This window comes from Chlorocebus sabaeus, chromosome 2 (genome assembly GCF_047675955.1).
Source record: "Chlorocebus sabaeus isolate Y175 chromosome 2, mChlSab1.0.hap1, whole genome shotgun sequence".
NCBI classification, from domain to species: domain Eukaryota; kingdom Metazoa; phylum Chordata; class Mammalia; order Primates; family Cercopithecidae; genus Chlorocebus; species Chlorocebus sabaeus.
The window spans coordinates 40711786-40734748 of NC_132905.1; the positions used below are offsets into that span (position 1 = coordinate 40711786).

The 22963-nt window shown below is 42.5% G+C and overlaps 1 protein-coding gene across 6 annotated transcripts in view; it reads right to left on the reverse strand.

The window, feature by feature from the left end:
• Positions 1-22963, reverse strand: part of NCOA6 (nuclear receptor coactivator 6) — a 120283-nt gene that overhangs the window by 26233 nt on the left and 71087 nt on the right. For 2 of the 6 annotated variants that reach the window (XM_008021472.3, XM_008021481.3), the window contains exons 6-11: positions 22327-22455; positions 20733-21626; positions 18235-18381; positions 13282-14398; positions 10313-10434; positions 3224-6205 (exon numbers count right to left, since the gene is read on the reverse strand). In XM_008021472.3, the coding sequence (XP_008019663.3) occupies positions 3224-6205; positions 10313-10434; positions 13282-14398; positions 18235-18381; positions 20733-21626; positions 22327-22455 (5391 nt within the window). The remainder of the gene's footprint in view (positions 1-3223; positions 6206-10312; positions 10435-13281; positions 14399-18234; positions 18382-20732; positions 21627-22326; positions 22456-22963) is intronic. The other 4 variants (XR_012089861.1, XM_073008105.1, XM_008021501.3 and 1 more) reach the window with 4 other exon arrangements.

The following is a 22963-nucleotide window of genomic DNA, read 5'->3' on the forward strand; positions in this document are numbered from 1 at the left end:
AGGTACAATTATACATTCCCCTCAGCATTTAAAAAATCTAGTCTTACTCCCTAAAGACTATACTCCATGAGAGTGGAAATGGTCACATAGTTTTGTACTTTTCTACAGCACTCAGCAAAAGTGATGGGCATAAAGCAGGCATTCAATTCATACATAATAAATAAATAAATTTCATATGTTATTTACTTATCTAACAAATAGTTGCGAAGAACTTACTAGGGGCAAGATACTGTGCCAGGTACCCTGAGAGACCAAACTACATCCTCTTGCACATCAGGAACTCAGTCTAGTATTAAAGATAAGATACATACATGTGGTGCACTTGAGTGCACTCTGATGTCATATGAAGGAGTCACAAAGTATAAAATACTACAAAAGTCCAAAGCAAGGGTTAGCAATTCTAGGTTGAGAAATCTGAAGGCACATTAAAGGGAGAAACATCAGAATCAGGCTTCAAAGGACACAGAGAACTTAGGCCCTTAAGGAATGGAATAAAATACATAATGCACTCTAGAAGGGAACCATCCTGGAAGATACAGGAAAGATTATGGCGTGGATATGCCACAGTCACATCTCGACACCTCAGTCTAAAATCCTAGATAAACTCTGCGACAATACGTTTTACTCTCTTGTGGAAACTGTGAATTTTGTATATTTCCCTCCCTGCTTTTTAAAGCAGTAAATTAGGCATTTATGTATAAGAATTTATTTTGGATGCTTATCTGATAAACCTTAAAACTATATCTTAACTTCTACTTTTAACTTTAGTGTTCATTTCTCAAATTTCCTTTTCTTTTTCTTCTGAGACAGACTTGCTCTGTCACCCAGGCTGTAGCGCAATGGCAGGATCTCAGCTCACCACAACCTCCGCCTCGTGGGTTCAAGCAATCCTCCCGCCTCAGCCTTCTGAGTAGCTGGGACCACAGATGCATGCCACCATGCCCGGCTAATTTATATATATATATTTTTGTAGAGATAGGGTTTTGCCTTGTTGCCCGGGATGGTCTCAAACTCCTGGGCTCAAGTGATCCACCTGCCTCAGCCTCTCAACATGCTGAGATTATAGGCATGAGCCACTGCGCCTGGCCAATTTCTCACATTTTCAAAGTAAAAGCACAGAAGTCCCTTGAAAAAGAATAGAAATAATCACTTATAAGCAAAGTGAGTATTCTTAACTAAAATTGAGAACTTTTTCCAAGTGTGGTTCATCTCCTCAAGGCCCACATATTTCTCTAGTATAATATATGATCCAGATAAAAAAAATTTCTAATTACTTCATCATTTTTCTCTTGATACCAGAGGGAAAAGTCTCCTGAAAGGAGAAGTGGAAATATTTAATAGTGAAGGATATACTTAATTTACAGCAGGTTCCCTTTTAATTATTAAGGTTCATCTACACCAACAGAACTAGAACAAGATAGAATAAGCACCCAGTCTTGTGAAGACTGTCTCCTATAAGAGCAGCAAACTCCTTGAAGGCCTTTATCCTGCCCCCATATCTCTAACACTGAGGTGAAGAGGTAGAGAAAAGGGGAATTAACCTTTCCAGAGCTCGGTGTGAGGCAGTGTGTTGGCCACTTGACAAATTTTCTCATTGAGTCCTCTCTCAGAATCCTAAATTCTGGGAGGTAGAATGTACAATCTCCATTTTACAAGTGAAGTACATGGCTTAGGAGAGGTTAAGGAATGTATCAACTGTAACTGGTAACCAGTGGGCTAGAATTTGAACTCTGATCTTACCCTGAAGCTTGTGTTCTTTCTGCCTCTCCACCTGGGTGCTTACCACTCAGTGGTAGGCACTCGAAGCATTTTAGCTGCATAAATAAGATAGGCACTTAATTAGCCGGCCTAGGATATTGCAAAGGTCTTTCTCAGCTCTAGCAGTGTGTGACCGACTCCACTCTGAGGAAACAGAGCTTCTTCACTTAAGCCTCACAGGAGGAGGAACATGTAGGGGAAGGGAAGAAGGGAAGGAGGGGCAGTTGTAAGGACACCTATGCTTCCATCATTAGCCCATTTTAACAGTACATAGGAAATAGCCTGAACTAGATACACACAAATGGAATGCACCAATCAACAAAGAGATTACATCAAAAAGAAACTGGGAATAACAATTTTTACCACTTATTGAATAATTATATGCTAGGTTTTGTGCTAAGAATGTTACATGCACTACCATATTGAATTCTTATAACTATTATTGTTCCATATTACAAAGGAGGAAACCAAAGTCTGAAGTGGTCAAGTAACTTGCCCAAGTCCACAGAGCTGGTAAATGCTGGTGTTATAATACCAACCCAAGCCTACAGGCTCTTGACCACTTTGTTTCTGCCGTGTCCACTATCATGAAACCCAGTTTTCTTCCAGCTCTCCTCTAGAGTAGCCCAGACAAAGAAAGAATGGTTCCTGAGATAGAGTACAATGAGAATGAGGACCCATTGTTCTGAAAGTCATGAGCAAATCTTCACCCTGGTAAAGAGAATCTGCAGAAGCTGCTGTTCACACGTAAGGTACAGTGTTAAATGGGAGGTTCACAGTATAGACTCTGAACAAACACTGAACTTCTTTGAGCTTCAATCTTTTCACCCATACAATGGGATTAATAATATCTGATATGGTTGGTATAAAGATGATGCAAGACAACATATGTAAAAATGCTTCCTTGTAAATTGAAAAACTTTTATATAAATGAAAGGTGTCATTATTTCAGGAGCTCTTTGTTTTGAAAGCCTTAGCTCTCTTTGTTTTTTTTGAGACAGAGTCTCACTCTGTTGCCCAGGCTGGAGTACAGTGGCGTGATCTCGGCTCACTGCAACCTCTGCTCCCAGGTTCAAGCGATTCTCCTGCCTCAGCCTCCTGAGTAGCTGGGATTACAGGTGTGTGCCATCATGCCTGGCTAATTTTTGTATTTTTAGTAGAGATGGAGTTTCACCATGTTGGCCAGGCTGGTCTCGAACTCCTGACCTCAAGTGATCCACCCGCCTCGGCCTCCCAAAGTGTTGGGATTACAGGCGTGAGCCACCGCACCCGGCCCTTAGCTCTCTTTAATGAATGCAAACTTAACATGGGATTTAAAAGCATATTTTCCAACGTACTTTCAATAAATAAAACTACTTCTATTTAGCCCACTCTCCTCCAAGTAAAAAACGAGTCATGCTTTCTCTTGTGGGATTAGGTCATCAAAAAACTGACACAAAGAGATGATGAAGCCCCAAGTACATACCTATGCTGGGTAGAAGTTCTGGATGGGATCCCACCTTCTCCTCCACTAGGCCACCCGCAAGTGGCTCAGATGCTATGCCACCATGATTGCTTTTTGTGGTCGGTACGGCGGAGATGAGCTCGGAGGGTACCAGAGTGGTTACTATCGAGCGTACACTGGTGGGGAGAGCACCGCCAGGTAAGCTGGGTCCTGCTGAGGCAGTGCCCGGGCCCACGGGGCTAGAGGTCATTTTTAGCAGAGTGGGTGCTGGGGGCGTTGGGGTTTTACTGTCCAGCTCTGTGGGTAACTGCTCTGTTCCCACGAGCCCCGGAGCTGTGGTGTCTAGCCCTTGGCCTTCAGTCTCTCCATCTGCACCATATTGTTCTTCCCCTTTCTCAAGAGAGCCTGTAACTTTCTTACACGCCTTGGTCAACAAAATTTGGCCAATTTTGTCCACTTTTCCTTTGCCCTTACTAGACGAGACTGGGCTTCGCCGGTTGACAGAGGACCCTGGACTATTGGTCAAAAGGGGAGAAACCATTGTGGTTGGCTGTGAAGAGGGAAGAGTGTTCTGATCTGCTGAGGTGTTCACCTGAGGGCTAGCCTCATCTGGATTCAATTCTTTCACTTGCTGGACAGGGGGATGAGGAGGGACAACTGGAGAAGACGTACAAGGAGGGGAAGGAAGCTGAACAGGGGTGGCTCGTGAGCTAAGGACCAAAGGTCGACCTGTCTGGATGTTTGGAGCAGGACTACTGGAGGGAGCATTAGGCGGTACAGGAGCAGAAGAAAACTTTATGTTCTGAGGTATGTGTAAAGGGCCAACAACTGCAACAGAGGGCGGCATCAGGCCAGAGTTGGTTGTCAGTGGGGCTGCAGGAATTGTGCTTGGCTGTGATCCTTTCATAACCTGAATTATTGAGGATGAATTGATAAAGACAGGTGTAATGAACTGAGGCCGGGCATTAGACTGAGCAGCTGACTGTCCCTCAGAAACCATAACCTTGCTACCCACATTGGGCATTGTGACAACTGTTGACATCAATGCAGACTGCAAGTGAGTTGGCAAAGCTGCTGATGTGTTAGCTGAAGTTGTGATGGGATTGGAAGTGACAAATACAGTTATTTGATTTGGGGGCAAAGGAGTGGAAATGGAAGAAGAGCTAACAGGTCTTGACATTACTGGAGGGATGCTTGGTGCAACATTAGAACTGACCTCACTCAATTCGGGATGCCCAAGGGTTGAACACGGCTCATTACTGTGAGGTAAGTTTAGGGAATTAGAGGGTTCTTTAGAAGAAGACGGATCCTGCAGTGTGGGAATGACAGATGCTTTTTTGAGGTCCTCCCCAGAAACTACTGGAGGTGTTACTTCCAGATCTGTAAGCCCAGGGGGTTTAATCGTCACATTGGGAGCTCCAGAGTTGTCAAGAAGTTGACTTAACGATGTTGGTGCTTCCCTCATAGCAGGAGACACCACCAAATTTTTGTTCTCTTCGACACTGGGAAGTTTGTTAGGATCCGAAGGCTGCCCATCCTTTTTGGATTGATCTTCAGGGACAACCATTTTAACTTCTTGGGCAGGGACTGCTTTTAGTTCAATGTTTACCTGTTCCTTCCTACCCTGGGAATTCTGGCAATCACTGTCCTGAGGCACATTCAAGCTCTCCTTGTTATCCTCAACAACACCCCCAACTGCAGCCACAGACACAGTAGGATTCTGAGGATTCAGCCCACTGTTGTTAGGAAAGCTCCCAGGTACAGGGGGATTGGCCAGAGGAGCGGAACTGACCAATACATTTCTCGGCAACTCCACATTCTGCAAAAGGGCTGCATTTGTCTGAGAGGCCAGAGTAAGTTTAGGGGCTTTTGAATTTTGCCTCCCGGGGCTTGGAGTGGTTTTCCTACTGGCCCCAGGACTAGACCTGCGACTGTTGCTTGGACTTGCCCGTTTTGTTGCTCCAGAATTAGACTGCTTTCCAGAATTCACTACCACAGAATCTAATTTGTGAGTTTGTGGGGTAGCAAAACTGGAAGGATTCATGGTAAGATTTGAAGGTGCTTGCCCGATGGCCTTCAAAGTTGTTGGATTTAGGCCTTGTTGATCAAAGCCCCTGTTTAAATTTGGCCTAGGAGGTAAAGGAATATTAATCTGTGGAGGGAAGAGTCCTGCTATGGAAGCATTGAGTCTTTCTGGTGACAGACTGATTTCTGAAGGTTCTGTGCTGGGAGGGCGGTTGTTGGGTGTCTGAGGATAATAGGGTCTGGGGCTGGCTCTGTTCGGTGTTTTGGGCCTAGATGTCTGGGTTGGCGCGGCCACATTTGGAAAGTGGTGGCCATGAGAGCTGGGCAGGGAATTTACAGGGGGTTGTTGGGGAGTTGCACCTTGAGTTGCTGAAAGGGGCGATGGTCCAGGTTTTGGCCCTGTCATCATTAACTGATTCTGGGGAAGTACTACATGTGAAGGCATGTTGTTTGGGCCTCCTGGGACAGATGGTGCTTCACTGCCACTTGCTTCAGGGAGCGAGGCCATCTCCGCCAGTGGCGAGCTGGAAGGATTCTGCGGGCTCTCCTGATAGACCATTTTCCTTGAATTGCTTCCCAAAGGAGTATTCACAGGCATTGGCATTCTTTGTTTATCAGGTGATGGTGGCACGGAGGCAGGTCCTTGCAGACTGACCATGACAGGCACACTGCCACTCTGTTGCATGGGCATTCTCTGGGAGTCGGGGTTCAGGGGGGCCCTTGGAGGATGGATACTTTGAGAGACTGGAAGCCTAACTGATTTGGGATCCTGCTGCATCATGAGCATCATCATCATTTGTTGCTGCTGCTGCTGCTGCTGCTGAGACTGTGGCTGACTGGGAGGTGGTGGCTGCTGCTGCTGAGGCAGTTGTGGCTGTGGCTGCTGCTGTGGTGGCTGTGGTGGGGGTGCCACATGCTGCATGAGTTGAGGAGGCATCTGCTGAAGTGGCCTCTGTTCAACTGGTTGAGAAGGATAACCTAAAACAAGCCCCCCAAATCAGGGAAGTTAGATTTTTCAGCAAGAAAATGTTGCTACCTTTAGAGTATAGCCAAGCAATACTCATCTAGGTGGCACAGACTATGCACAAACAGCTCAGGCATGCCCACTCCTGGGGCAGGGGGCAGCCCCTCATTACTTGACATAAGCAAAAGGGGCACAGTGCTTAAGGAAGCAAAAAGCAAAGCATCAAAAAACCTGGAGCTCCTTGGTGTGTAGGGTCTGAATGAGCCATGACTGTACTAAGAGCCTGATTTTCTGTGCTATGCACTGAAAATGGCTGTGTCTATACCAGCCAAACATTCAGATGAAATGAGAAAAACTCCATCAACAGCAAGTGCCTGTCTACCCAAGATTCAGATCTCATGTAGTCATAATCAATATTTCAATGTACTTGTGAATGAAGTAAAGCATTTAGGATTCACTTCTTCTGTTAGCATAGAAATAATTTTTTTAAAGATGTGGTTTTATTGAAAATAACAGCATTGAAGACAACCTTTTTATTCTTTCAACAGAAGTAAAATATAAAATTCTAGGATTCAGTTCCTTAAGAAAGAGGAATTTAAAATTATTTCAATTCATTGGCTCCATACACTACGCCGCATCCTTCAGGATTAATCCTTTGGGGGAAACCAACTGAATTAAAATTGCCCTTCAGATGTAAATCAGTTTAATAAACAGTAGGAGTTAATGGAAGCTGAGATACACATTGAAAATAAAATTAGGGCACTGAAGTTTTTATGGATATTAATTTGCACTTAACTTTCTTACATGCAAATCTCTATTTGGAGAAATATTTTCCATGAATCCACAGTTGGAGAATAAGGAAGGCGGAAGCATAGCCCTCAGGAATAAAAAATAATTTTGGAAAGGCCGGGCGCGGTGGCTCAAGCCTGTAATCCCAGCACTTTGGGAGGCCGAGACGGGCGGATCATGAGGTCAGAAGATCGAGACCATCCTGGCTAACACGGTGAAACCCCGTCTCTACTAAAAAAAACTACAAAAAAACTAGCCGGGCGAGGTGGCGGGCGCCTGTAGTCCCAGTTACTTGGGAGGCTGAGGCAGGAGAATGGCATGAACCCGGGAGGCGGAGCTTGCAGTGAGCTGAGATCCGGCCACTGCACTCCAGCCTGGGCGACAGAGCGAGACTCCGTCTCAAAAAAAAAAAAAAAAAAAAAAAAAAAAAAATTTTGGAAAAAGAACCCTGAAGGACAATGTCTTCTAGATAAGCAGAGGGCAACATCTCAAATTATTCTCTTTTTTGTGAAGATTTTACTTGGCATTTTAGAACCAAAACCTTACAATCAGAAAAGATAAAAAGTTACACAAACTGGCCAGGCGCGGTGGCTCATGCCTGTAATCCCAGCACTTTGGGAGGCCGAGGCGGGCAGATCACCTGAGGTTAGGAGTTCGAGACCAGCCTGACCAACATGGTGAAACCCCGTCTCTACTAAAAATACAAAATTAGCTGGGCATAATAGCGCACGCCTGTAATCCCAGCTACTTGGGAGGCTGAGGCAGGAGAATCGCTTGAACCTGGGAGGCAGAGGTTGTGGTAAGCCAAGATTGCGCCATTGCACTCCAGCCTGGGCAACAAGAGCAAAATTCTGTTTCAAAAAAAAAAAAAAAAAAAAAAAGATATGCAAACCAAGAATAACAGTAGTTCTGTGGGAAAAAGTGGGCATACAGCTGTGCATATATGGGATAAAATTCCAGTTCCACAAACTAGATTTATTCCATTGTTGCATGAAGAGTACATTGGGGGAGGTTTTAAGAAGGTGTAGGAATAAGAGCAATTGGCTCTGGTGGTCAAAAGAAATGCTGACTCAACATTTTCATAGAGCAGCTACCAAATTTTGTGGGTCAGACTCAGTACTCAATAGCTAATTAATGTCTTCTGGCCAAAGATTTCCATGGTATCAATGAATACAATGTGTAGAATCCAGTTTTGAAGATTTTTTTAAAAATCCTTTTTTATTTTAGGCCCGAGTACCTTCTTGACCCTTATAAAGCCAATAACATATGGCATTTCTATGGTTCAATTGTCCTTTAGACTATATAGTCAAATATAGCGGGTTCCTATTTTTCACATTCAATCTGGGGTTCCCACATTAAGAAAATCGTAATTTCTGCAAAAGCCTGTTGATGTCAGGGCTATGACATGGATGCCTTTTATCTTTAAAATCAGCCCACCAGACAGTAAATACCAAAGAGGACAGCATAGACAATACAGCAGCCTCTCAAAGGTAACAGTTAAGGGCATGGCTGCTACAGAGTCTAGAAGCTGGAGGCAGCAGTCCAAAAGGCACTAATGATAAGACAGATTGGGGTTGATGTGACAGAATGGTGAAGAGGGAAAGCCAGGACACACACAGTGCCCGTAACACAATCACAAACCAAATTTATTACTCAGGGAATGCAAACTTCTATGCCTTTAGGGGTCAAGCAGGTAGTAGAGAATAGAAGTGGACTGGTATAAGACAGCAAGAGTCCTATCCACAATGCCAAACTGCAGAGCAGATGCCCTCTTTAAAGGCATTTAAATTCAGACTTTTGTTTAAGACACTGCATAGCAACTCAAACCCATTATAGGCCAAATTCAGCCTGCAAGTCCCCAGTTTGCAGAAAGAAGGCAATAAATGTATACAAAGACCCTGGGATTCATATAATATAGAAGAGCTCAGATGTGTCTGAGGCAAGAAGGCATGTTCCTGCTCTCAATGCCTTCTGGACATACTCCCCAAAGACTGATGAGCACTCAGTCTCAGCTATGCCGCTGCATCTCACTGATGGGAAGTGTGATATGCCCAAACAATTTGTAATAAATAACACAAAATATTGATATAATGATGGATTTAGCTTTTTGTTTGGATTCACTTTTAAAATACATAAATCAGGGGTAGATTAAAGTTTATTCCTAAAATAATGTCACTCTCATTTTCATGCCAAAAAGGAGCTGAAATAACTAGTGAGGAAGAAACAAAACATACCCTCTGTACACACAGGGGAGAGTAGCCTAAGTGTGAAGGGCTGTGCATCCTCAACCGTGTCATAGGGGAATAAAGTTACAAGTCATTGCTCAGGCCAAGATAACTAGGTTTAGAGATATTGTGGCAGCTGGCTTTGGTTCTATAATATCCATGTTTGAATGAATTAGTTTTAGGAGCTTTTCCATCTTTGACATAATTTTTCAACATTTAAAGGATAGTATTATTTTATAATCAGGGTACAACAAAGGGGGTTTCCAATATTGGTCCTATTTATTATAAATTATTAACCTACGTGGCAGAAAAATGGGTGTCTCTTTTATTTCTTTATATCTTTTTTATATTTTAAAGACTCAATAATGAAACTTCTATAAAAAAGATCACCTTGTTTTAAACCCTGGTAGTTTCCTGCTTTGAAAAAGCCCCAGGAAGAAACACTGCAGGAAAGGCAGGTAAGCAGGATTAGAGTGAAATCATCTCTCCATTTAATCTTATCCTATTCTGATGCCAACTAGAACCTTGACATTGACAAGAATAAAGAGGCACTTCACATTTCAGGGTTTTTTTTTTTTTTTTGAGACAGGGTCTCACCCCTGTAGCCCAGGCTGGAGTGCAGTGGCATGATCATGGCTCACTGCAACTTCAATTTCCTGGGCTCAGGTGAAACTCCCACCTCAGCCTCCTGAGTAGTTGGGACTGTAGGTGTGTGTCACCATACCCGGCTAATTTTAAAAAAATTTTTTGTAGAGACAAAGTTTCACCATGTTGCCCAGGCTGGTCTTGAACCCTTGGGCTCAAGCAATCTGCTCACCTTGGCCTCCGAAAATGCTGGGATTACAGGTGGATGAGCCATCGTGCCCAACCACATTTCAGTCCAATTTTATGAGGACTTAAAATAACAAAGACAAATTTGAATAGAATGTGTGTATGTGCCTTCAAAAGTTATATTTGAAATTTTTACCTAATACCAAGGCGAGACACACTAAATCACTGAAGTAGACTAGTTAGCAGATAAAATACTATTGTTTCCTCGAAGACAATGAAGCCTTGAATGCCACATGCACATGTGATAAGTGTATAATCTAGCTAACATGTTATCACCTGGTGGCCGGTTTGAAAATTCTGGCAGTTTAGGGCCTGAGTTATCCAAGTTAATTCCTTGTTCTCCAGGCAATGGTGGCTGATCAGCCTCTTCCAGACCAGCTGGGCGAGTATCTGGGGTGCTAAAAAAAAAAAAAAAAAAAAAAAAAAAAAAAAAGTAACATATTTTAGAATAAGTTGCATAGAAAATACACAAAACTAGCTTAACCCTTCCTCTATTTCAGAGGAACTAAAATGTTTGTATTACCATTATTCATCTCTCTCTAGTGTGGATAAAACATTAAATATTGGCATAAAAATAATCTGGCAATTTCATTAAATGTTAAAATCCACTTAATCTAACAGCACTGTATTTACTCAAAATGCTTTCCACAAATTCCTGATGCAATAATTTTCATGTAATCACCCATTCCTTAGATGTTTTTAAGACTTGATCACAGGGCTATCAATGTTATAAGATATTATTCCTGTGAAACCACACTATCTCCAATGTAGCGATCAAATTCAACTACAGGGTCTGATTGTTTCTTTTTTGTGGATATAACAGTGGGGGCTCAATTCATAACACCTTGCAAAAGGTTGTATAGGTTGGCTGATGGAAATGGTGTTCAGAGAACAAATAAAGATTGACATCACCACAACAAAAATTTTGCTGCAGAATGTGCAGACATCTCTATTGGCTTTGAGATGCCTTCACTTTTACCTGGGTGTAGCTTAAAATTTTTAGTGGGGAAGAAAAAAATGAAGAAAATGTAGCTACTAACATCCACATTCTCAAAGAACAAGACAGATCACGAGCCTCATTTTGTTTGTAATCTCAGTACTAATTGTACTTTTCTTTTCTATCTTTAGTTTCCCTTTGCCCTGATTTTGTTCACCCACTTTTAGGTAGTGTTTTGTCTCACTCTACTGTGTACAGTTTCATAAGCCACCAAAATCCATTTTAAAAGCCCCCTAGCACATGGAAATTTAGAACCTGAAGCAGATCTTTAGCACATCCAGACCCCTGTAACAATTTGCTCCTTGTAAAACTTCTCTCACTTTAAATTACAGGCACAATTTGCTCCTTGTAAAACTTCTCTCACTTTAAATTACAGGCAAAGATTCAGTGGTAACCCCTACTTTCAGAAAATTGTAGAGCTAAGAAATCTCAAATATCTGGTCCAGCCCCCTCATGGTTTTTTTTTTTTTTTTGAGATGGAGTCTCGCTCTGTCGCCCAGGGTGGAGTGCAGTGGTGCGATCTCAGCTCACTGTAACTCCGCCTCCTGGCTTCACGCCATTCTCCTGCCTCAGCCTGCCGAGTAGCTGGGACTACAGGCGCCTGCCACCTCGCCCGGCTAGTTTTTTTGTATTTTTTAGTAGAGACGGGGTTTCACTGGGTTAGCCAGGATGGTCGCGATCTCCTGACCTCGTGATCCGCCCGTCTCGGCCTCCCAAAGTGCTGGGATTACAGGCATGAGCCACCACGCCCCGCCTGCCCCCTCATGTTATGAATGAGAAAACAAAGGCCCAAAAAGGTGTGTGAAACAGGCCCAAGATTTCACAGTGAACTAGTGGTAGAGCTGGAAGCAGGTACTTTTCCTGTAAACCCACTGTCTCCCTTTCCTAGGAGTCCTGATGCTGTATAAGGTCGCTTTCACAATTTGTAGACCTAAGTAAGCAATTTCCCTAAGGGCTGGTGAAGATGGCAAAAAATGCACACTAGAGGCAACTGAATAACCTTGCAATTTTACTCCCAGACTATCGAGAGAATAAAATATTTATTAAATAATTATTCCCACAGATTGATACTAGTAAAGAATTTAACTGAGAAAGAGCTATCAGAAAAATGAGATAATTAAGTTTGAATTCAGAAAAATGTTATTATTAATAATATACCATGATAAGCTTTTAAAGTATAAGATTCAAGAAGCAGCAAGTGAGCATGATATAACACAGTACAAAGAATATTGTGGGAAGGCTTAAAGGTAGTTGGTTTAATTTTGAACATTTAAGCTTGTTGAAATAAAGTTTCTAGATTCTTTTTCTATAATTCTAACAATTTGTTTCAATTAACCTGTTTTACATTCATTAGCCATTATTTCCTCATAATAAATGTCTCTAAATTTTAGTTTTATGATTAAAGGCACAAAATACAGCCCAATGAATATTCCTTTTGGAAACATTTTATCGAACCCAGAAACACAAATTAATACTTAGCTTCAGGAAATGAAATATAAATTGTTAATTGCCTTTCCTGCTATGATCTTGCAATATAACTCACCTGGAGAACGTTTACTGAAAGGGTAACTGATTTAAAAGGTCCAATCATCTTAGCGTGGGGTTTTAAGCTTCTAGGGATGATAAAGAGCCTTTAAAGGAAAGGCACCTGTGCAAAAAAACCATTTCTATTTGAGAGACAGCAGTAGTTTTAATTTCCAAAACACATTTGGCCTCTCTGGTTCCCCAATAGCCATCATAGGCTTGAAGTCAGTGCTTTGTGGAGTTACCATATGGAAGCACTGGTTACTTTTCAGGCTCTGATTGCCAAAACCCCCCTGACACTGTAGAATTAAGAGATATGCCAGCCAATTGCAACATATGAATCTTGTTTGGATCCTTATTTGAACAAATTGTAAGAAAAAAATTTGAGATAATCAGGGAAGTTTGAACACCGGATATGAGAGTACTAAGGAATTATTAGTTTTCTAGGTGTGCTAACAATATTGTGCGGGCATATTAAAAACTGTCCTTATCTTTTAGAGACACACACTGAAGTATTACCAAGTGAATTTGCTTTGAAATACTCAAGAAGGTAATGGAAGAGAGTACAGATGAAGGCAAGATAAGCTGTGAGTTGATAACTGCTGAAGCAGGGGGATTTCATTATACTATTCTAGTTTTATATTATGTAAAATTTTCCATCAAAAAAAGTTATCCACATAGAAAACAAATGAATAAAATTTGAGGCAAAACCATCACAACCTACTTTAGATCTTGCTGACTGTTTTTCTTCTTCCGAGGGGGTTTCTTCTTCTTCGGTTTATTTGCGTTGGTATTATTTTGCTTATTGTTTACCCCAAAATGGCCTGCAGAGATATCACTCTGCAATAAGTTGACCAACAATGGGCTCGTCAGCGTGACATCCTTATTGACTGGGAAGCCTGGATTTTGACCACAGGACATCTGATTTCCATTGGGAGCTCCACTGAAAGGCGCATTGAAAGACATCCCATGGCCTGAGAAGTGGTTTCCCGAGGCACTGTTTCCCTGCATGGCCTGTACATGAGGGGGGACCATGTTGGTTTGTTGCATGCTAACATCAGGCATCATCTGAGACAAACTGACATCATTATTTGCCGTAGTAGCAGGATCACCATGCTGCTGGGCCATGTGTGGGCTGGGCCCTGGTGGCCGCAGGACCTGCCCCTGAATCCCCATAACCTGAGATGGACTGTTGTTCACAGGCCCTTGCTGGGGCAACATCTGTCCTGACATTTGTCCCGTAAACTGCACCATATTTCCTTGCATGTTCGGAGTTGGTCCCCTCATTATCTGGGCTGGTCCCGGCATGACACTGGATTGGTTCTGAGTGTTAAACTGCTGCTTATTCCCCTGCATTTGATTGGTCATGATCTGCTCTATCATTGGGTTCTGTTGGAGCAAAACCTGTCCCTGAGGCCCCATCATCTGGTTATGTGGCGCCATCATTTGTGGGCCCTGCTGGGAAAGCATCTGCTTGGGTGGGGTCATCCTTTGGGGCGAGGGCCCAAGATTTTGGCTCGGAGGGTTCACCATCATCTGGCCCTGTGGCATAAGCTGGGCCCTTGAAAGGATCATAGGGTTCTGAGGGTTCAAGCTTCCTTGTTGCTGGACCATCTGGCCCTGGGAGGGCACAATCTGCTGGTGCATGCCCATCAGTTGAGATGGTGGGCCCTGCTGGGGCTGGCCTTGCATGTTGCTGAGGTTCACTTGAGGAACCCCAGAACTACCAGCCTGCTGATTGTTCATGTTGCCATGAATTCCCATGAGGCTGGGCTGCATCATATTTGGTGGCCCGTGGGACACCTGCATCTGGTTTTGAGGAGGACCAGCTCCTTGACCACCTTAAAAAAAAAAAAGTCATAGTTTCAGAAATATTTTTATCTCATTGGTATTAAGATACTCAAGTTACATTACTCAGAGAGACATCCATCACCCACATATCCACTGACCAACATAAATGTGCTGTTGACATACTTCCTGTGAGTTTTCTAAACCATGAAGATGTGGCTGTGGGATAAATGCTTACATTCCCAATGACCATATAATAGAGAAGGAGAAAGTTTCTATATTCCCATATGGTATCTTAAAGATTTAACATATTAAAGATTAAGAAGTTTACTTTCTTCCAGATTAAATAATGAGAAAGGCAGCATCTCATTGTTTTAAAATGACTTGTAGTGGCGGGGCTCGGGTGGTTCATGCCTGTAATCCCAGCACTTTGGAAGGCTGAGGCAGGCGAATTGCTTGAGCCTGGGAGGTGGAGGTTGAAGTGAGCAAAGATCACGCCATTGCACTCCAGCCTGGTGACAGAGAGAAACCCTGTCTCAAAAATTAAATTAAATTAAATTTAAAAAGCACTATAGGCTAGTGAAATAACTCTGCTATAAATGAGCCAGAGAAACAAAGAATGTGAAGTGTCCTCTTAGGAAAACCTCAACAATGATGAGGACATTTAAAAATGCTTCTTGGAAAACTGAAACAATAATGACTCTCAAAGGCTATGTGTGTGATATATGGATGCTGCATTTCAAAGAAAAGAACACCAAGGACAGGTTTCCTCTGCCCTGATGTGGTAAAAAGTAGTTAATCTTGATCTGGAAGCTGAGCCTCTGGTGGGAGCCAACTGACTAGATGACCCATCTGGAAGCTGCAAATCCTGCACAGTCCCTGGTGAATCATGTGGCACATGTCCTAGTCTTCTCAGCTATTTCTAATTTAGACAAAAGTTGCTACCCGCCTTGCTGTAGTGCTTATTTATTTACTGGGTCTTTGGGATTTTCCTATAGCTACTTGCATTATCTCCCCGTTTAATTGTGTAACTTTGTAGTTTATTTTATCCCTTTTATTTTTCACTTTTTCTGTTGTTTTGTTTTTGAGACAGAATCTCGCTCTGGTGCAACCTCAGCTCATTACAACCTCCACCTCCTGGGTTCAAGTGATTTTCATGCCTCAGCCTCCCCAGTAGCTGAAACTACAGGTGCACAACAGCATGCCTGACTAACTTTTGTATTTTTAGTAGAGACAGGGTTTCACCATGTTGGTCAGGCTGGTCTCGAACTCCTGACCTCAGGTGATCCACACGCCTCGGCCTCCCAAAGTGCTGGGATTACAGGCATGAGCCACCGCACTTGGCCTTATTTTTCATCTTTAAATGGGGACTAGAAAGTTCCCTATAATGAAGTTATGAAGCCAGTCCATGCTCCGGCTATGAAGGCAGGGGACAAACTACCTTGTTCACACTATCCAGACTTTTCCTTAACTCCAAAGAAGATTTTCTAAACCAGCCTTATAAACTCAAAGTGGAACTCCATGACCACTGTATATGCTTGTATACACTAAATATACTGTGTATATTCACTCAACTGACAATTATTCATTAAGTACCTAATATGTGGAAGGCACTTTGGTGCTGAGGTAACATCAATAAATAAGACAGACCAAATCCCTGCATCCTTGGAGCCTACAGTCTAACTGGCAAGAGACACAATTAACAAACAGACAAGTATTTTTTCAGGAAGCGGTAAAAGCTAACGAGAAAGTAGGGTAAGAGAAAAGAAAGTAAGAGACAGGAGTAGAGCTACTTTAGATAGCATGGGGAAATTAAAACACATACATGTGGGCCAGGCACAGTGGCCTGTAATCCCAGCACTTTAGAAGGCCGAGGTGGGTGGATCACCTGAGGTCAGGAGTTCTAGACTAGCCTGGCCAACATGGTGACACCCCATCTCTACTAAAAATTAAAAAATTAGTGGGGCATGTAATCCCAGCTACTTGGGAAGCTGTAAACGCTTGAACCTGGGAGGCAGAGGCTGCAGTGAGCCGAGACTGCACCATTGCACTTCAGCTTGGGCACAAGAGCAAAACTCCATCTCAAAAAACAAAAACAAAAACAAAAACAAAACAAAAGAAAACAAACGAAAAAATGTACACATGGAAGGTACTATATAAAAACACAAAATAGCTGTGATAGGGTGCAACAATGAGAAATGATTTTGTCATTGTTTTAAAACTTACTTTTTTTTTTTAGATGGAGTCTCTGTTGCCCAGGCTGGAGTGCAGTGGTGTGATCTCAGCTCACTGCAACCTCTGCCTCCCAGGTTCAAGTGATCCTCCGTCTCAGCCTCTTAAGTAGCTGGGATTACAAGTGTGCGCTACCACGCCCGGCTAATTTTTTTGTATTTTTAGTAGAGACAGGGTTTCACCACGTTGGCCAGGATGGTCTCAAACTTACGATCTCAAGTGATCCACCTGCCTCAGCCTCTCAAAGTGCTGGGATTATAGGCGTGAGCCACCGCACCCTGCCTGTTTTAAAACTTTCTATAAAAAAAAATGAATTCGTCAGATGGTGGCTCATACCTGTAATCCCAGCACTCTGGGAGGCCGAGGTGGGTGGATCATGAGATCAGGAGTTCAAGACCAGCCTGGCCAACATGGTGAAATCCCATCTCTACTAAAAATACAAAAATTAGCCAGGCGTGGTGGCCGGTGCCTGTAATCCCAGCTACTCAGGAGGCTGAGGCAGAGAATTGCCTGAACCCGGGAGATGGAGGCTGCAGTGAGCTGAGATTGTGCCACTGCACTCCAACCTGGGTGACAGAGCGAGTCTCCATCTCAAAAAAACAAAACAAAACAAACAAAAAAAACACATGAATTCATGTAACTCAGGAATGAAGTTTTGCTTTAGCAGATAGGGAAATTTAAGCAGTTTGCACTACCCTTCCGTTTCCCTGCCAGAAATAGTGTGAACTTTTTTTGTAAAAGTCAGATTTTTGTCTCATTCCTTAGTGATTTACAATTAAAGTTGGAGTCACATTACTAAATTAACTCCAGTGGGGATGAGAATTCAGAAACTAGTTGCACTACCTCAGTCCAAACTGCTTCAACGAGAAAGGGTAAGAGGATTAGTCATGTGGTCCTTAAGCAACCAGAAACATGAAGTTTGAGCTTATACATTACTGCTTTGCAAATACTTTTTAGCCATTCCCCTGTATCTTATTTCCTCTCCAAAATTTCTTCTTTTTGTAGTACACTGTTGGTATTAAATCTGAACTGAAGAAGTTTGAAAAATATCACACTAAACCAGAATTCAGACACTCAGCATAAACAAAGCTTAACATGTATCGTGTAGAAATGTAAAAAGTTGCAGTTGTCCAAACATGCCTCCATGCCTTTGTGTCTGTGGTTTTCATTTGCCAGAAATGCCTTTTTCCCTTTTACTACCTGAGCAAGCTCTAACTCAGGGGTCAGCAAACTATGGCCTCTGCTGGTTTGTAAATAAACAAGTGCTTGGAATGCTGCCATGCTCGTTTGTTTATGTATTGTCTATGGCTACTTTCTGTGGTATCATAACAAAGTTGAGTAACTCCAACAAGAGACTATATAACCCGAAAAGCCAAAAATATTTACTATCTGCCCCTTCAGAGAAAAAAAAAAAAAAACTGCTGATTCCTGCTCTAACTCAAGTTCCATCTCCTTTTAGATGTTTCTGAGTTCCTGTGACATTTCACCGACTTTTGATATATTGACAAAAGTTACTAACCTGAAAGAATAATTATTTTGGGCTCGAAATTAAGGGAAGAGACCAAGACTTACTATTTATCTGTATACTCCTGTTGTCTATCAAGTCTACCACACAATGCTCAATAAATGCTGGCTGAACAAATCACAGAAAACAAACCTGCATGCTGAACATTTTGATTTGCTTGCAGCTGAGGGGCTCCTGAATTCCCAGGGGTGGTTGCTGTGGTCGAAGGCACCTGACCTTGCATAAAATTCGGATTGGCCTGTCCTGCTGAGAAGCCAGGTGGGAGGCGTTTAGGCATTCCTTAATAGAAAACAATGAGTAAGGCAGTTACCTAGCAAATTTATACTCTTGCTTAGATATGGAATGAATAAGGAAGGATGAGCTGCATGAAGTCTCCACTGGCTTAGCTCTCTCTGTCACACTGGTAGGATCTTTAATAATAAGGTTGGGAAAGATGGTTAAAAAAATCAACACAATCTCTTATATGAGGCATTGTCAAAATGAAAAATAAATACTAAAAAATTTACACTTAGAACATGCCAAGGAAAAGATGGCAATCTGCTCCCTAAATGTGATCTGAGGCCACGCCACAGCAAGGTTTGAGGGCTCACTTTTCTCTGTAATTAACAATGGACCCCAAAACTTTACATATTTTAACACAGGCACCAAAGGAATATGCTAAATTCTCTCATTTCAAACAAATTGATGTGAAATAGTATAAAACAAAGAGATGGGTCCTGATATTAAGGATAGATTGGTGATTTTTTTTCCTTTGAGGTAAACTGATGACAATCTCCTTTGCAGAAAATTTCCCCCCAATATTGTGCTTGTCTCTTTGGAAGAGACAGATTGGAAACAGTTCACGGGAGCTTCAAAGTGATGCTATATTAAATCATTATGCTTTCCTCTCATAAGGTTTGCTGTGATTCTGACAGCTTTGGTGCCAAAAACCATACTCTAATGGAATCTTTCTCAAGTATCAGTTCCTTTTAGGAAGGGCTAATTTTAGAAAATTTGTATTAACGAGAATCTCAGAACCCACTTATCATTTACAACACAGGCCTTGATGTGGCCAGATCACCTAGGTGAGCATATCATCTGCTCTATGAAAGCATCAAGACCTAAACTCACTTAAAAATTTATTATATTCATTCATTTATTTATTTACTTTTATTTTTATTTTTTGAGACAGAGTCTCGCTCTGTTGCCCAGGCTGGAGTGTGGTGGCACAATCTCGGCTCACTGCAACCTCCTCCTCCCAGGTTCAAGCAATTCTCCCTGCCTCAGCCTCCCGAGTAGCTGGGATTATAGGTGTGCACCACTACACCCGGCTAATTTTTGTATTTTTAGTCGAGATGGGGTTTCACCATGTTGGCTAGGCTGGTCTCGAACTCCTGACCTCAGGTGATTCACCCGCCTCGGCCTCCCAAAGTGCTGGGATTACAGGCGTGAGCCGCTGCGCCCAGCCATTTATTTTTTTAAGGGCCAAATTTTCAATGTCCTGAAAAACTCTTTGTAGACAAATATGCATTTGTCCTTTCTTTAACAGTGACAAGTCCCATTTGCATGCTCCCACTGTAATTATATCAGTAATCACATTTGCAGGAGGGACTACCCAGCTTCTACTGATCCGGGGCTAGATTCCCAGAACAGTGAAATTTGGAGCTGAAACATTCTTGCATTTTCTAAGAACTTCTTACGATTCAAATATTAGAGCCTGCATGTCAGCAAAATTAATTACAAGAGAGTGAAAGGCTGATGAGCAACTTAACTTCACCAGAAACCATGGGAACATGCCTTTGCTATGTTGCACTAAAGATGCAAGGATTTTTTTCTGGATAGGCAATGGGTGTCTTTTGGTGGGGGGTATGTTTATCAGATGACAGTATTACTGATACTCTATACCTTACTGAAAAGCTCCAAGCACATTCATGTGCACTAGATCAATGATTAATAAGAATAAATAATAAACATGGAGATGGATAAGTTTTACTGTAATCGTTTTACCTCTCACACATTAAGCTCCATTGCTTTTTCTTCATACAAGAGGCACCTTACAAAATAAATAAATAAATCTCCTTTAGGTATAACTGGTGGAATTCCCTCTCTAAGGAGCAGGCATTGGCATTATAAAACTATAAAAGTCAATGATTTCTGAACTTATTCCCCTTTAATACTTTAATCAAACTTAACAAGTACCATGCTTACTATTTTATTAACTAGGATTATAAAAATTGGTAACTAAAAGGGCCTTTTCTTCAATGAGACCCTGTTCTTTTTATTTCTGCTCTATTGCATAATCTTAATTTTTCAGCAACTCAGAAGTTTAAATTGTTAACAAAATGCATTTTTCTTCTGGACATTTTAATTTACTAGTAAAAGATCAAGGAAAAATAATTTGAAAAACAAAATGAACATCTCTACGTTGACTTTTACCTGAATTTCAGTTCAGAGAGCTAGCTTAAATTTAACTAGTAAGATGCTGCATAATGTATCCAGTTAACTAAGTTATATCAAGTGTCACCACCATATCCACAAAACCAAATAATTACATCCTTATTTCACTCCCTCCATTAACTCTAAAAACTGAAGTTCTACTAAGATCTAGCTCCAGCAAATTTACCAACACAAATAGCTACAGTGTTCCTCACCTCCTAGGCCTGGATGTAAACTCTGTGGCCCCTGGTTTGGTGGTTGCTGCTGCATCACCATGAAGTTAGGTGGCACATTTCCCTGTTGAACCATAGGATTCCGACCCGGAGAGCTGACAGGCTGCTGAAATCCCTGGGGAAGTGGGTTATTTTGAGGTGGCCTTGGTCCCATCTGCTGCTGAGTTTGGTTAACCGTTGGGGAGGATGCAGGGGATCCCTGCTGGAAGGAGGAGGGTGAGGAGGCAGGAGACTTATTGGTGAGGTGGGGCTGCTGCAGGGGAGTTGGGACCCTAGAGGGCCCTCCCTGCAAACTCTTCATCTGAGGAGCTGTGAACTGGCCTGGGTTGCTCATCTGAGGAAAGTTTGTGTGGGCTTGTGAGGCTTGCTGGCTGCCAAAGGGATATGGAGGGGGAGGGTGGGAAGGCGTCTGTACCGTAGCTAAGGATGGTCTTGCCTGGAGTTGCTGTTGCATTGGGCCAGGCAAGGGAGCCTTCTTCCACCCTTGGTTTGCAGTCATTGTGCCCAGAGAACCCTGGGCTGGAGGAGGTTGAAGGGCTCCAGAAGGCAGCTGGTTCCAGCCTGGAGGAACAGGCACCTGAGTTGGGGAAGTAAACTGGGGTCGAATTCCCTGTGGCTGTTGTTGCTGATGTTGCTGTGGGGGTCTTGCCTGCAACTGTTGTTGCTGCTGTTGCTGCTGTTGTTGCTGCTGCTGCTGCTGCTGCTGCTGTTGTTGTTGTTGCTGCTGCTGCTGCTGCTGCAGCTGGGGAAAATTAGCTGGGTTCATTTGTCTGTTCACAGAGACAGGCTGCATTGGGTGGTGTGGGGGAGCTAAAGATCCTGAGGGATGACTTTGCTGCTGTATATGGAGCCCAGAGAGGAGTGGATCCATTGCATCTGTTTAAAGATAGTCAACAAAGCAATAATTAACCTACTGCAATCTAGATCCTAGAGCAGTGGCCTTTGTAATTCTTGATATACAGAGTAAAATCTGCTGCTACTATTTGATATAATAAATGCTTGTGAATACCTTCTATGTGTGAAGCAACATACCAAGATGATGAATTCTGCCTTAAAAAGAGCTTGGTCAGTAGTGGACATTAAAAGCAAAATGTAAAACATGGAGAGCAGTATTTACCAAATCATATTCTGGAGAACTATGTTAATTAGCGTTATAAGAAAACAAAACACTTAGGTTTGGGAAACAATGAACCTAACAAACTTAGATGGGTTTCTTCACTGTAGGGCTTTCAGTGCCTCCAATATGTGACTTTTGAATCTCCAGGAGGGAAGGTAAAGAATGATGCATTTACCAAATTTACTTGACTACAGAATTCTATGTAATGAGCATCTTGCAGGACTACGCAGGCCAAGGCACGCTTTTAGAAAAGTTAGGGTATAACTGATTAAGAAAACAATGAGAAATTCTGAGAAGAAAATAACGACATTTAGCTTGAAGAAATCAGGTCATATTTTGTAAAGAAGGTGACAGTGTGAGTTTGGAAATTAGAAATTCAGCATCAGAGATAACTGAATTTTGTAATGATCTGTGCAGAAAGTTTCAGACTCTTCATCCTCAAAGATTGGAAGTCATTACCTGATTGAGAAGCAGGGCGAGGAGTCCTGGGCTGCAGCTCTGGATTGTGGCCTGGTGCCATCATGGAAGATGACACATTTCCACCCGGGGGTATCATAACAGTGGCAGGGTTGTTCATCCTTATTATTCCTAGAAAAAAGATCCCTAGAATAGAGTACTGGAATTGGCACAATTTTTGTTTTTTAATGAGTTATTTCAAGAATATGAAAAGATATGGAAAATTTGGGTTTTTTTTTTGACAGGTCAAGCTCTGTTGCCCAGTCTGCCAAGTGGCACAATCACAGCTCACTGCCACCTCGACTTCCCGGGCCCAAGTGATCCTTCCGAGTCAGTCTCCCAAGTAGCTGGGACCATGGGCACATGTCACTGGGACCACAGGCACACACCACTGTGTCCAGCTAATTGTTCTATATTTTGTAGAGATGGGGTCGCTATGTTGCCTAGGCTGGTCTCGAATTCCTGGGCTCAAGTGATCCTCCAGCCCAGCCCTCCCAAAGTGCTGGGACCACAGGCGTGAGCTACTGCACCCAGCCTGGAAGTTTCTACACCCATCATCTACCTTTTTTAAATTTAAAAAATTTGCTCTTATCTCCTTCAGGTATATATGTAGATACAGCAGAAGCCCGCTACTCCTTCC